The sequence below is a fragment of the Phocoena sinus genome, chromosome 10 (genome assembly GCF_008692025.1).
Source record: "Phocoena sinus isolate mPhoSin1 chromosome 10, mPhoSin1.pri, whole genome shotgun sequence".
Classification (NCBI taxonomy): domain Eukaryota; kingdom Metazoa; phylum Chordata; class Mammalia; order Artiodactyla; family Phocoenidae; genus Phocoena; species Phocoena sinus.
Window position 1 is genome coordinate 10,543,672 of NC_045772.1, and position 15,214 is coordinate 10,558,885.

A 15,214-nucleotide genomic window follows, 5' to 3' on the forward strand; every position below is an offset into this window, starting at 1 on the left:
CACTTACTTTCACAAATGTAATCAAGGTTCGGTGGGGTACACATTTGGGAAAATGCCCCAAACATGGCCCTGGAGGCTCCTCCTGGCGGAGGCCAGCTCTCAGCCGCCTGCGTCGGCTGGAGTCTAAGCCCCAGGCCGGAGAGGTGCTGGCCTCCCAAGTTTGGGCTGGGGAGTCAGCGCCTGGGTGCAGGCTGGCTTACGGGACAGCCAAGCTGGGACAGGACAGGTCCTTGCAGCCGAGGCTGGGGCACGGCCTGGGTCTCAGGACTCACTCCCCGCTGTGCCGCGCTCGGCCTGTTAGCCGGCGGCGCTGGGTCTTACTGGTACGAGTGGCGCTTGGGGGCTTCTTGGTGGAATCCTGGGCCCGGCTGGGATGTTTCCTCTTGACCTTCTTGCGCCTGTGCGCGTGCAGCAAGGCCGTGAGAGAGGAGATCCTGTGGGAGGGCGGAAGGCTGGTGAGGCTCGGGCCTCAGTCTACCCTGGGGAACAAGGTGCGAGTGGAAGTTTGGGCAGGGTGGTGACTGATGGCCCAGCTTATGGAGGGGAAATCAGGACAGGCCATGGACGCCATTCCAAAGGCAGCACGCTCTGTCCCCAGAGGGCCTGCCAGCTCCTCAGCTCACAGCAAGAAAGGCCCTTACCCCAGGCACTAGGGGTACCCAGGGTCAGACATTCTCAGGGGGTGGAGGTGGGGGGCAGTGAGGGAGACCACTTGACAAGCAGAGCAGAGGGCTGCCCAGGGTCCCACACGTGCCCCACACCACCCACCACAGGCGCCCTCACAACGCCAGCCACAGCAGCAGGCTCACAGGGGAGGACAGGCCAGGGCTCACCGCTGGGACAGCAGAGGGTCTCTGGACTTCCTGCGTAAGGCTCTGGTCGGCTTCTCCACGGATGACTCCCCATCCTCAGACCTGTGCCCGGCCCCTTGCTAAAGAAGCACAGGAGAAGGACTGTCACAGGGAGCGGTGAATCGAGGGGCCTGGGCACCCTGAGTAGTTGCGGCTCTGTCGCGCGGGGGCATGACCTGCCGCCTCCCTCACCTGGGTTGGGGCTCAGAGAAGGCCATGGGCAGAAAAGCCACGTGTACCCTAAAGCAGGGATGACACGGGCAGAGCTGGATTCCAAAGTTCTCCACCACCACAGCCTACAGTGGACACACTCAAACACTCACAAATGAACGAACTCTAAGACGGAGACGAGACTGGTCTTCGCATCAGACCTTACAGAAGAATGAGCACCAAATACAAGCTGAGTGTGAGCTCAGAAAGGATGTGATAAAGGGGTGGCCCTCGAACTTAAGGACACCGTAACCCATGCTCGGGGCTGTGGTTTACCTGGTGACTGTACGTGCACACGCATATAAACTCCTACGCGACCCAAACACAAGTTTAACTGAAACAAACGTTTCATAAGACAGCACTTGCTGTGATGCTTTCTGATATTTTCAATGATATTGTGTTCCTTTTCTTTAAAAAAAAAAATGCTGGTTGGAATTTGCTATGACTCCCACCCCACAGATCAGGGCACAGAGACATACCGTGCAGGGAGTGATCACTATCAACCGCTCTCTCGCGTGCTTCTAGTGGATCCACCACTTTTATCCTCCACAGTGACCCCACGAGGCAGCTGCTATCATCAGTGACCCCAAGGCAGTGGTGAAGAGAAGCAGACAAGGGAGAGAGACCTGCCCAGGTTCCCACAGCCACTAGTGGTGGAGCTGGCCCCTGAAGCCCCAGGCTCAGGGCTTTTGTCCAGGCCCTGGAGGGTGCCCCAGAGGAAAGAGCCCCTCACACTGGAATCCCATGACATGGACCCGCACTTAGTGAGCCCCTGGCCAGCTAGGTTGCCCCTGTGTCCCCTCTTCCCTGGGGTCGCGAGGGAGACCCACCTCAGGCGGGGGCAGTCCGAGCAGCCGGGCCGCTGAGAAGTCCAGGTTGCTGATGGTGGTCACAGTGACCGTGTGGTTGAGGTGGTTGTACTGCACTGGCTCTGTCTTTGCTGTCACCAGCCGATCCAGTTCGTCTGCCTCCTCTGTGCGAGTGGGCACAGAGCCAGGCCTCAGCCCCAGGGCACAAGTAAGCAGGCTCCAGCCACCGCCCCCTGCCCCCAGCCCTGGAGTGCAGTGGCCCCCCTGCTCTATCGGAGGGCATCCAGGAAGCCCCCAGCTCCAGAGCCTGGCCTGCAAATGCTGTAAATGACCCCCAATTCTTCCCTTCACGCTCCAGGGAGACCTCAGACCGCCTGGTCCCCACCAGGACAAAGTTGGAGCCACAAGAGGAGCTGCTGCTTCCCCTACCCCTCCACCCCCAGTCCCTCCAGGCCTCAGAAGCTGGCCTTTCTGCTCATGATCAGTTTACCAAGAGGTTTGGATCTCCTCCTGGTCTCTGATCCACTGACGTTTAGAGACAGCTGAGGACTACCCCTGGCTGCCAGGTCACCACCAAGATCCCTAAAGCAAGGGACGTCAGCTTCTGTGCAGCCCTCACACCCCTCCCCTCCCACCCACCAAGGCATAAATAAACTCAGCCTGTTGGCTATTCTCCAGGACAGGCCAAGGATGGGATTACCCAGCGCCTCCTCTCTCTCAGCCAGCATCTTCAAGTATTCCTGGTGGCGCTGAAACCAAAGGGAAGGGAGGATGGTGAGTATGGCCTTCCTGGTGGCGCTGAAACCAAAGGGAAGGGAGGATGGTGAGTATGGCCTCCCAGCCCAACCTCAGGCAGAGGTGCTGCTCACCTCCAGGGTGAGTAAGACCACGGCTTGAACAGAAAGGCCAGGAGATCTCACCCTAAACCTTCCCCAGACCTGGGCCCACGGTGTCTCTATCCGTATAAACCGCTCCCCAGGCCTGCCCACACCTCCCCTCATCCCTGCAGGTGCCCCTTTTCGGGCCATCGAGGCTGCAAGTCCCCTGGAAGTCAGAGACACTCTCCTGCCCTCTCCCTCTGCACCTCCTCCCGGAGCTTCTTCTGCTCCTCCTTGAGCCGCTTCTTGATCTCCTCAATGGCTGCCTTCTTCCGCTCCACCTTCCGCTTGTGGAAGCCTGTCAGGTACTCCCTACAGCAGAGGGGCAAGAAAGAAAGTCAGGATACAAGGAAAGAAGAGCTTGCTCCAGAAAGAGAGAGAAAAAAAAAGAAAACCTAATACTGCACTCACCATGTGCCAAGCACGATTCCAAAAATGTACGTTAACTCATGTAATCCTCACAGCAACCTGCGTAGTAGGTACACAACCCCATTTTACAGATGGGAGACACTAAGGCACAGAGAGGCAAGGTTACTTGCCCAAGGTCACAGAGAGTGTAAGATAGGGAAAGAGAGGGAGATGCTGCCTCTCTCCACTCACTACCCTCCAGGGCTCTCAGCTGCCAGCAACAGGGCCAGGTGGTGGGCACAGGCTGAGGGCCTCTGAACCTAGAACAGGTGAGGGTCCCTTCTTCTCTGGCAAACTCCATTACTCAGTGAATTAAGCCACTTCTAGTGGGGCTTTCAAGGCCACCCTCACCCAGACCTCCACGAACTCTCCATTGGACCAACCCCCCATTTGCCCAGGACTCCGCCCTGGACTCATCTGTAAGTTGTGCTGATGCCACCTTGAGTTTCTTTTTATTATTTATTTAATAAATAAATAATATTTATGTATTATTTTTGGCTGCTTCATTGCTGCGCGCGGCTTTCTCTAGTTGCGGCGAGTGGGGGCTACTTTGTTGCGGTGCATGGGCTTCTCATTGCAGTGGCTTCTCTTGTTGCGCAGCATGGGCTCTAGGCGCATGGGCTTCAGTAGTTGTGGCACACAGGCTCAGTAGTTGTGGCCTGTGGACTCCAGAGCGCAGGCTCAGTGGTTGTGGCTCACGGGCTTAGTTGCTCCACGGCATGTGGGATCTTCCCGAACCGGGGCTCGAACCCATGCCCTCTGTATTGGCAGGCGGATTCTTAACCACTGCGCCACCAGGGAAGTCCCACCCTGAGTTTCTTGATGCTTCTTCAGCATTTCCCTCCCTCCCCCTATCTGATCTCAGCCCCTCTCATCTCTCTAGAGCCTGCTGCACCATTCCCATCTGTTCCGGGGCCCAACGCTAGGCTTTTCGCTGACCCACTACCATATACCCAGGTGGCACTCTGAGTGGGGGACATGTGATGGGCCGGACGCTAAGGCTTAGGGGTCCGACTCAGGGATCCCGAGGCCTGGCGCGCACACCCCGAAGGAGCTTAGTAATCGCCTGGCGAATAAATGAATTTAAGCCACTCGTTTCATTCACTCATCGTTCATCAAAAACAGCTGAGTCTGCTGCGTGCGGGGCCGCCGGGCTGGGCTAGGGAGGTCGAAGCCACCGCTCGGAGACCCGAGCTCCCCGCTCTCGGGCGGCGCGTATAGCAGCGCTAGACTGGCTGGGGAGCGGAAAAGAGAAGTAAGGGCGGGGCGGACGATTCCATTCCTCTGGGCTGGGGGCCCAGTGCGCCCGCTTCCTTCCGCGGGAGCTTCGCACCACGCCCAGAGGGCGGGACCGGAAGGGCCCTCCGCGTGAGCGTGTGCCGGCGGACCTAGCCTTAGCCTTGCCCGGCGGCCCGAAGAGGATACGGTCCAGCCTTGACACTCACCGCCGCTTCTCCTCGTCGAAGCTCAAAATGAGCCGCGGCCGCCGGCCGTCGCCATCTCGCCTCTTCTTGTTGCGGCCCATAGCGGTGAAGCCTCGGCGGCGCCGCTCCCTCTCACCTGGCACTTCCGGTGTAGCGTTTCCAGCCTCCCGGAAGTGCCCGCAGAGACGCCCCGCAGTTCCGCTCGCCAGGCCCCGCCTTTTAAAGGGGCCGCCCAGCCCGTCTCCCTGTCCCTCTCTTCTGCCTGTAACAGGCAAGATTCCTGCCCTCCCCAACCCACCCCCGCGACTCCCAGCCCCACTCCCTCTCTTAGACTAACAACGGTGAGAGCGAGACCCAGAGGTCCCAGCGCCTAGCACGGTGCCTTGCACACAGTAGGTGCTCAAAACAGAGTTATTAGTGAATGGCCCAAGATTGCTGATCCTTCTTTTGATTTGGATGTCAACTCCGTGGTGGTCTCCAAGAGCACGTTTCTGGAGCCAAACTACCTGGATTAGAATCCTGGTACCCCAGTTACAGCTGTATGGTCCTGGACCAGTTGCCTTCGCTGTGTCTCAGTCACCCTGTTTGTAAAAGAGGACTAATCATAGTGACTTGGTAGGTATTGTAAGGCAGTGGTTTCCAAACGTTGGCGTGCATCAGAATCCCCTGGAGGGTTTGCTGAACCCCAGATCGCTCAGGCCCACCCCAGAGTTTCTGATTCAGCAGTTCTGGAGTGAGCCCCAGAATTTGCACTTCAGGCAGTTCTCAGGTGATGCTGTTGTTGCTGATCCACAGACCAAATTTTGAGAACCCTGATTGTGAGGGATAAGTGTGTTATGCAGCGTGTATGTATAACATAATACATGCCACACATGTGTTTGCTACACAAGCCATCACCCTTCTCTGTGCCTCAGTTCCCCAAGTATGGAGTTGGGATGTAGTAACACATCCTCTACTAAAATTGAGGGCATGAATGTGAAGGCAGTAAGTAAAACACCTGAAGGGGAATTTTAGTAGCTGGGATTGTATGCCTGAATCCCCCATTCTCAACTCATCTGTGCTGTGTACTGCAGACAAGATGCTGCCCTTGCCCTTAAGGACTCATGGGTTCACAGGGTCAATGATCATTACAGTCCCGGGGATGACACCTCTGCTGTGAGATTCACGGGAGGCTGGAGGAGCTCAGGGTTGGCTCTTCCAGTGTGGAGGGCTTCCCAGAGGAGGTGACCACAGAACAATCTGAGAGTGTGGATAACAGACTCTTAGGACCCAATGCTCTTCTTTGACAAGTGACTGGAGCCCAGAGAGCAAGTAAGCACACACATATTGAGTGCCTACTGTGTGCCAGGCACACAGAGAAGGCAACTGTTATCTCAGAGAGGGGAAGCAACTTGTCCAGGGTTACACTGCTGTTCTTTGGTAAAACTGAGACTTGACCTGGGTCACTGGCCTCATGGCCCAGCATCCTGGGGCGCTGGCCTGAGGGATCACTCTCCTGGTAGCAGCACACCCCCTCTGGAGGGCAAGACGCAGACACTGACCATGAGTTTTGAAAGAAGCTAGGCACACAGTAGGTGCATCTCTCCACGAATGTTGAACCCATTCCACAAGGGTCCTCCGCCTGAGGGATTCCACATTGGGCACTGAGAGAAAGTTATCCTCAAATACAGGGCACAGCAGGGGACTTCAGGGTGATGAACAACTGCCCCTCTGTCCCTCTGCCACCCTATAATGGCCATGCCCCATGCCACCCTTGGCACCCTCCTCCTGGGAGAAAGCATTGCCTTGGATGCAGTGATGCCCCCCACAAAGATGCCCAGCGAGCCGCCTTATGTGGAGGTTCAGAGATAAGTGACTTAAGCAAAGTCACCCCATTATTAAGTGGTGTGCAGCGTCATCCTCAATTGCTGCCCTGTGTGTGGAGTGGTTCTGCCCTCCCGGAGCTTCCGGTCAGGCGCAGAGACTGGGGACCGAGTAAGGAGACACCTGCTTATGCAGGACCTCGTGTGGGGAGCTCTGTACAGTCCACCCTCGCAGCCCACCGGGCCCGAGCTGCCAGCCCACGAGTGGTTCAGGGAGGTCACATCTGCGAAAGCTCCCAGTGCAGAGTGAAGCTCGCCACTTCGGGCCCACGAGTGGTTCAGGGAGGTCACATCTGCGAAAGCTCCCAGTGCAGAGTGAAGCTCGCCACTTCGGGCAGGTGCTGTTGCTCCAAACTCTTCCCTGGGAGTTCCAGGTCCCCTTTACTCCAGGAAAAGAGATGCAGGACTGGCAACCCCACCCAGATTCCAAAAGCTTGAGAGCCATTTACTGCAACTCATGGTCTAAAACACTTCCCTTTTTAAGTCAGCTTCTCCTTGACATTATTTTTATGTTTATTGAGCACCTGCTGTGTGCCAGGCACAGCAAGAGGTGGTACGTTCTCCGTAATAGAAATGATGATGAAGATGATGAGCCAAAAGAATAACGGCAGCTGCCATTAATTTAGCTCTTTACACGATTATCTATTTTGAGGTATGAGTTCCATTTTAACGAGGCCCAGAGATGTGCAGTCACTTACCCAAGGTCACACAGACAAGAAGAGCAAGTGCTGAGGGTTAAGCTTGAGTGGTCTAAGGGCAGAACTCTGCTTAGTTTCTCTGGACCCAGTTTCACAGGCTCTTGAGACACACCGAGTCTTAAAAGAGGTGAAGGGAACCAACAGTTACGGAGCTCCTACTATGCGCCAGGCACAGTGAAGTTCTCTACGTTATCTCAGCCGATCCTTGCAACGGCCGCACAGGGTGGATACTAGTACTAATGCAATTTGATAGATGAGGAAACATGTTCAGAGAGGTTGATTCACTGGCCCAAGGGCACACAGTGATAGAGCTGGGGTTTGGACACAAGTCTGTCTGACTCCGAGCCCAGTTTCTTTCCTCCACCGCCAGTGGTCTCTCTCCTTATCTGCCCCAGGGCTTTCCTCTGTCTGGTTGTAGTCGCAGTCCTGGAGCATGGTTGAGTTCCGCCAGTGTAGAGAGAGTAAGTGGCATCAGAGAAAGGCAGTCAAGAAGACACTTTCTCTGATGTCCAGCAGAGGGCGCGCCATCCACAGCCAGACTTCCAAAGCGTTTCTCTCTGGGTGGCCAGTTGGGTGCCCCAGGAGAGCCTGGAGATTGGGTGTGGCTCATGGCAGCTCCCAGCCTTTGCGCTCCATCCTTCTTGGCCCTCTTATAGAGATGTGCCCTCCAGCAGACCCACTGAGATGGGAATCACCCACCCAAAAGGGCCAGGTGAAAATAATGACCCCCATTTTATGGATGAGGAAACTCAGACTGGGGGGTGGAAGAGACCTACCCAGGGTTCCACAGCTAGTGCTGGACTGTCCTGGAGAGTGAGATTTGCCAGGCTCCCACCCAACACATACCTCAGGAGACTGCCTTGGGGGTTGGGGGTGCCAACTGAGGTCCTGATTCCAAGCCTTCTTGGAACATTGGCTCAGTTCCCAGGGGCTGTTTCACAGGGAAGTAGGGGGCCCTACAGCAGGGAGCAGAAAGGAAAAGGTGCAGGGGAGTGGTCGGTCTGCAGAGTTGCCCAGCTATCAGCTCATGTCCCATCACTTGCAACAAGTGAATGTGACTGCCCTCCAAGGTAACGGAGCCTGGCCGGTCTTGGAAAACACGTCCTCTGGAAACCAGCAGAGGAGAGGCTCATGGAGGCCTCATCTCAGGGAGGGTGAGTCTCCCGCACTCTGCGGTGCAGGGAACAGGCTGTGTGCAGCAGGAGGCCTCTGAGAACCTGAAGGCGGGGCTTCAAGTCGGCCCACGGGCCTCTACTTGTAGGTTCTCTGCAGGGGCTGGCGTATCCTGTCACCGACCCCAATTCCTCCTATACAGAAACGGGCCAGCAGGTGGTGACAGGTCTATCGCCCAAGCCCATCTTCCCTATGTTGGGTTGAGGGTCCTGAGGAGGGCCACAGAACCCGAGTTTCCAGACTAGCACCCTGGTTGCCCGTACACTGTAGCATTGAGGTGTGTGGCCTGGCGCCACAAAGCTGGGATGCCTGGGGAGCCCCAGAAGGCTCAGCCGGGCCTGGTAGAGACCAGGGAGTCATCACTCAGAGCCTGTTTACTCCCCTTCAGATTCGGGGGATAAGATCTCAAGAGGTAGTGCGGCAGCGACGGGAAACACTCCACTGCGTGTGTACGTTGTGCCAGGCCCAACACTCATCCTCCATCACACACCTCATTTCATCCTCCCAACAGTCCCACGGTGGTCTCCGTGCTATCATCCCCCTCATATAAATGAATAAACCGAGGCTCAGAGAGGTCAGTTAAGGCCCACAGGGGCACACAGCTGCTTTCCCTGCATTGTCTGAACCATATCTCTTTCTAGTTCATGAAAACAAATGACAGGGGCCCCAGGTATTCCTTCCACTTCCCCCTGTGTCGCCCCAGATACCATGGCATGAATCAGTCTGTCCTTGCCTCTCTTCCCCCGTTTTCGTTTATTTCAACATCTTTTGTGCATCTACTGTGTGCTCGGGCCCAGTGAGTTGGGAGCTGTTTGAGGGCAGTGACTGGGTCTTATTTAGTACTGAGCCCCTCGCTGTGTATTGAGCTCTCTGTTCAGCCCAGGGGACCCAGGGGAACAAGATGTCACTAGCACTTAAGAGGTATGCATCGAGGGAATGCCCTGCCGGTCCAGTGGTTAGGATTCGGCGCTTTCACTGCCATGGGCCCGGGTTCGATCCCTGGTCAGGGAACTAAGATCCCACAAGCCGCACAGCGCAGCCAAAAAAAAAAAAGGTATGCATGCACCAAGGCAGTGAATGGAAGTGAAGAAGGGGCAGAGCCTGGGGGAGTCGGCGGAACCCTCCTCTTCCACACCCACACACACAGGAGGCTGGTTCAGGGGGAGCAGAGGCAGCTGCCTTTATTGGGGGCCATGGGCCGGCTGGCTTCACTCAAAGGCCACGCACTTGATCTTGAAGTCGCCATCGGCCGCCAGGTAGTTGATGGCCTCCAGGTTGAGGCGGTTGGGGAACTTGAAATCGTATCCACCAGGCAGCTGGATGGTTAGGTCTGCCTGGTCGAAGGAGACGCACACCTGGGGGTGGAGAGGAGCAGTGAGCGTGTGGACCCCACAGCGGGAGCCTCGGCTCTGCAGCCACGGCCTGCAGGTCCTAGGCCCCCCAGAGCCCTTTCCTCACATAGCCCTGACAACAGCCCCGCTTCATGGTGAGGCCCTGAGGTTGGGAGAGGGGATGATGCTTACTGAGGATCACACAGCAGGTGACTGGAGGGAGGGGATATGGGGAGGGAGAGGAGGGGGGGCAGGGTGGGACCCAGGTCTCTAGCCACTCAACCCAGCTCTGCCCCAGCCCACCCAGGGCCCTGACCCCACCCCCAGACCCCAGCCCACCTCCACAACACTTCCAGGCTGGAAGGGGAAGACGGACTCCCGCTGCTCAGCCCCCCAGGCCCCGCCATCCTTGCTGTTACACACGATGGTGTTGGTGTCCCCGTGCGCGTCGAAGCGGGGGTTGAAGTGCAGGCACAGGTTGTTGCCATCTTTGCCCATGTTCAGCACGAAGCTAGGGGATAGCGGGTGGGCTTGAGGCCGCCCCCTCCCGCTGCAGCCCCCTCAGGCCGACCAGTCTGTGCCACTCAGTCCACGTTAATGGGCCTCACCGGGGGAACGCATGGAGCCGAGGCAGGAAACCTGGATTCTAGCTGTGCCCTGCCACCTCCTTGCTGTGTGACCTTGAGCAAGTCCCTGCTCCATCTGGGTCTCAGTTTCCATATCTGCACAGTAGGGGCTCCACAGGAAGTATCTCTTAAGGGCCTTGCTATGCTGACAGCCAGGACTCTTGTAGACATGAATTTGTGTCCCTGCCCGTTTGGTCAAGGTCAGAGACTCCCTCCAGATGGTGACCTCTGGGAGGGCAAGTGTCCTGCCTGTCTTGTCTATCTCTGTATCCCTGGTGCCCAGCATGATGGTGACACACAGTAGGTGCTCTGTAACCGTGGGGCGAATGAACGAATAACAATAATGCATTTGCTGAGTCGAGGTAACAGCAAGGCCTCCCTCTGAGGGTTTAGAAAGAATGACATGAGCAGTGCATATGAAGCGTGCGGCTCTTTATACTGTCAGCTGGTCATCAACGTGTGAGATGACCCAGCATTTCACCTCCACACAACCTCCCCCCTCCATTAACTGATTAACAAACGAGGCTCAAGGCGGTTGGTTGACTGGTCCAAGCTCACAAGGCTGCGGTGAAACTAGGCCAGCTGGCCGAATGAATGATGAGCTAAGGAAGGACGGAAGGAGTGAAAAGTCGAGAATCAAGAGCGCAGGATAAAAAAAAAAAAAAAAGAGCGCAGGATACACGGACCTCAGAGGGCGGGCAGCGAGGGTGACACCCTTTAACTCCCTCTCCCCGCCCCGCTCAGCCTCTGGTCCCGCCCACAGCAGTAGGGAGGGGAAGGCCAGCCGAGGCAGCTGACGAGGCCGCAGCTGGTTTAGTTTAAGGGGGCGACAACGGTGGGAGCGTCCAGACTCCGCGGAGGAAGTGACTCACCCAGAAGACGTAGCCTCAGCAGCCGCCGATATTAACCCCGCCCCGCCGGAGGGAGGAGCCGGGCCCGGCCAGCCACGCCCCTGCCAGACGCGGGGCGGGACCCTCGAGCTCCAGCCCCCGCCCCCGCCGCCCGCCGCCCCCGCCGTCGTTCCCTCACCTCTTGGCGTCCGGGGGCACCTCGCCCCGCACTCTGAGGCACTCCCCAGGTTTGAGATTCAGGTTGCTGGCGACCAGACCCTGCGCAGACAAGACCCCGCCCAGCCGGGTTAGAGGACGCAGGGTGGGAGGGTGGCAGGTCGTGCCCCGCGCCGGGAAGACCAGGCCTGCTCTGACCAGGCCGACCCGAAGGCTAAGGAACCCGGCTGCAAGTTCTAGACTCTCCTTCTTTGTGTGGTCCTGGGCAAGTTTCTTGTGTGTAACATGACTGAGGTTCTAGAAGACAGGATCTAGAAGCTTCTGCGGTTTAGCCCAGGGATTTTAGATGCAGAGTAGCCTGGGTGGTGGAGTGCTGTGCTCCATCGCCTCATTGAATAGATGGAGAGAACCAGGCTCCAAATGCGTCACACTGCGAGTTGGGGGCAAAGGAAGGTGAGTGAGGCGCCTGCCCCTCTGCTGGAGAGGAAGAGGCCTGGGGCTGGGCCATCCCCCACCATCCCCTTCAAGCTCCTCTGTGCAGAGAGGGCCAGGGGCTGGAGAGGAGACCCCCTAAGGAGCACAGCTAGACCCCTCTAAGAAGGGAGAGCAGCCCAGGGCGGGAGCCTGCAACCTGGCTCGCTCGGGGTTAACAAGAGCCAGCGCAAAGCTTCACTGGTGTGAGTGGTTCCTCCTGCCAGAAACTTGAATCCTTTCCCTAGGGGCTTGCAGAAGATTCTTGCTGCTTTCTTGCTCTTTTATCACAGCCCCCACCCCCCAGCTTGGAGGAACGGTTGAGCGGGAATTCCCCCAGCCCCCACCTGACCAGCCGGGACAGAATCACCCGCCCCGGGCTAACCCAGGCAGGCTCCCTCCCGGCAGCCTGTTTCAGATCCTGGCGACTTTTACAGCTCGGGAGCAGAGGGTGACTCTGCCCTGGCCCAGTGACGGGGACAGCTGCAGGGGGGAGGGGACAGGAGGCTCTTTGGGGGGAAGGGGGAAGGGATAGTGGCCTGGGCACCCTCAAAATGCCCCACTCCACCTCCAGTCGGCTACACCCTTCCCACTCCCACTTCTCAGAGAGCTGCAGAATGTAAGCCCTTGGCAGAAATAACTGCTGTCAGACCCTGGAGGAATCCAGAAAATTCTTAAGCCAGAGAAGGCGTTGGGGAAGCATGGAGCCCACCCCCATTTTACAGACACGGCCACTGAGGCCCAGAAAAGACACTTGTTCAAGGCCACACCACAAGAACTAGAACCCAGATCGTGATCTGCCCTCACTATGCCTGGCTGTCTGCTCCCACGCCATCTCTGGGCCTTGTGGTGGGGTCCCCATACTCACACAAGCCATGACTGAGGAGAGGAGGATGTTCCTGGAACTTTGGGACCAGCTGTCTGAAGACTACCCGAGAGATGGGCCACAGCCCGCTCCCACCCTTTTAACTGGACCAGACCCGGGTGAGTCCCGCCCCCTGGATGCTGAGCCAATTGTAACTCAGAAAGGAGATGGGGGCCACGGGAGGCGGAGTCAATGGAATTTTGAAGCCAGTTCTGGAACACAGATGACCAATCAGAGTGGAGACCCCCCCCATTCCTTCTTAGCCACTCCCCCACGGTCCAGGCTCCACCTCCCATTCTCTTACCCCTTCCCAAAATTATGCTGTGGCAAGGATTGGGGGAAGCCAGTGGAAAATAGTTTGAGGATGAGCTAGGCCCAAGAGTTGGCTGGAAGAGGGCCAGGGCCAGCTAGCTGAGCTCAGGGGGTCCCCCATAGAAGGCGGCTGAGGAGGTGCAGTGTCCTTCAAGAATTAGATCTGGGGTTCGTGAGGCTGCTCCCTGGCAGGGGCCAGGGCGTGGCCCGCTCTGGGCGCCTCTGCAGAGGACCCAGGACCCATTAACTACAAAGCCCTGCCCCTGCCTGGGCCTCCCTCTGAAGCAGAGGTTGCGGCTGCTGGTCTCGTGCTCCTCACTAGCGCTAAAGAAAGGCTGGGCCGGTGCCAGGCTGGAGGCCACCGCCCAGGCTCAGGGCTCAGGCCTCAGGCTTCGTTCCGCCCTCCCGAAGGGTCTGCCGGGGATCCTCCAAGAGCCCCTGCCTGACAGCCTCTGTCCTGTCCGAGAGGCTCAGGCCTGGGAGAGGGCCCAGGGTGAGCCAGACCATGAGGGGATGGGGTCCCCGGTCTGTGCACCCCCATCCACTCTCCTCACATTTCTCCCTCTGACACCCGGCACAGCTTTCCCTTTCCCCATCTGTTTATTTTGCTGAGTACCTACTATGTGCCTGGCCCTGAGCTAGCCTCAGAGGATTCAAAGGTGAAGCCCTCAGTCCCTGTTCTCAAGTAGCCCACTGTTGGGGCAGAATCTGGCCATGAATCTAATTAAGAAGTAGCGTGATGCAGGCTCTGAGGGAAGTCATGAGCGAGCACCTTGGTGGGATGGTCCAGAATGGGAAGAAGGTGGGTCTTGAAGGATGGGTGAAGAAGCAGGGACTGGCATTCCAGCGTGGGCAAAGGCTCAGAAATGAGAAGGCACAAGTCTGGGGAACAGTGAGCATCTGGGCATGGCTGGAGTTTAGGGTGTGCTGGGGAAAGATGGGGCATGAGGGTGGGAAGCCAGCGGTACCTGGATCATGCAGGGCCTCACTGAGGGGTTTGGGCATTGTTTTATCTGAGGGTGCTGGGGAGCCACCAAAGGTTATAGGAAGAGTGAGTATTGAGGCCAGATTTAGGCTGCAGGGAAAATCACTGCAGCAACAGAGTTGAAGGTGGGTTGGAGGGGTGCTCACCTCACACTCAGAAACCAGGTAGAGGAAGGAGCGCGGGGAGCACTGGGTGAGGTGGGGGGCTTGCTAAGAGAGTTATCAACAGGACCGCCTTCACGTCACTGTCCCCCTTCTGAAATCACCAGCACTGAAGAGGGAAGAAAATGTGGACCGGGGGTGACTCACATCTGGAGCAAACCTGCCCTGCCCTGCACTGCCTCCCCAGACCCCACCTTCCTCCAGATGACTGAAACCCACGCTGGCACAGGAGGAGAGGGGCTTCCCAGGGCTGAGAGGCAGGCCCAGAGAGGTTGGGTCGCACCCCTTGCGAGCCCCTCATCCCTCCTCCCAGAGCAAGCCAGCTGCCACGAAAACCAACAACAGAGCTTCACTTTTTCCTCCAGGGCCTCCCCCAAACCTCAGCATTAGGGAGGGGTTGGGGGGGGTGCCTAGCTCCACTGCCTTTCCTCTGTGCTTCCCCTCCGAGGCCCACAGACACTCTCTCTGCCTGGTCAAGGAATGGGGGCATTTCAGGAGGAGTCCAGGCAGTTGTTGCTGTGACTGCCATCAGGTGGGACTGGCTGGCTGTTCCAACCCAGTAGTTGGGCTCTCAGGGCCTCGGGAGCTGCTCCTCCATTCTTCCCCCAACCTGGAAGACGGGTCCAGCACCAGGAAGTGTTTGCTGTTGGATGAAGGGCTGCTTTACTCCTCTCTGGCATCTGGCCTGTCGAGGGCTGGTAGAGAGATGGAGTGGCAGGGTGACAGGGTGTATAGGCTCCCGGAAAGGCCCCTTTGGGAGTCTGGAGACTTGGGTTCTGGTTCTAGCTCTGCCACGCCCTCCCCAGGGCATCCTGGCAAGCTGCTTCTCCCTGCTTGCCTCAGTCTCCCCGTCTGTGAATTGGGGATGTGCAGCCCTGCTCTCCTGCATAAGGTTAGTACAAGGTGGAGTTCAGGTCTGTTGTACTTAATAGATGATTATTTTTTTCATAGAGTCTCAGAAGGTTTTAGCCTTACCTCTTGTCTCTTCTCCCAGGCTGAGTTCACCTTCCTGGGTCGGCACTTCTGGGAGGCCTCCCCCTCACCACCCCCCCCCATCCCTTGGCAGTCTCCTCCTGCCTAGGCTGCGGTGGGGAGTCTCTCCAGAGTCCAGTGACCCCTATAACAGGGGCCGCAGTCTTCCTG

The 15,214-nt window shown here is 57.6% G+C and overlaps 2 protein-coding genes across 2 annotated transcripts; both read right to left on the bottom strand.

The window, feature by feature from the left end:
• Positions 1-3: 3 nt before the first annotated feature.
• On the bottom strand, positions 4-4,736 carry NOL12 (nucleolar protein 12). The gene is made up of 6 exons (XM_032647127.1): positions 4,602-4,736; positions 2,955-3,060; positions 2,571-2,619; positions 1,892-2,034; positions 834-931; positions 4-434 (listed from the first exon to the last, which is right to left on the bottom strand). The coding sequence occupies exons 1-6, from the start codon at positions 4,679-4,681 to the stop codon at positions 269-271; spliced, it is 642 nt and encodes a 213-aa protein (XP_032503018.1). The 5' UTR covers positions 4,682-4,736; the 3' UTR covers positions 4-268.
• A 4,732-nt stretch (positions 4,737-9,468) lies between these two features.
• Positions 9,469-12,739, bottom strand: LGALS1 (galectin 1). Its single transcript, XM_032646797.1, has 4 exons — positions 12,617-12,739; positions 11,300-11,379; positions 9,984-10,155; positions 9,469-9,668 (listed from the first exon to the last, which is right to left on the bottom strand). The coding sequence occupies exons 1-4, from the start codon at positions 12,623-12,625 to the stop codon at positions 9,522-9,524; spliced, it is 408 nt and encodes a 135-aa protein (XP_032502688.1). The 5' UTR covers positions 12,626-12,739; the 3' UTR covers positions 9,469-9,521.
• Between the last annotated feature and the right edge of the window lie 2,475 nt (positions 12,740-15,214).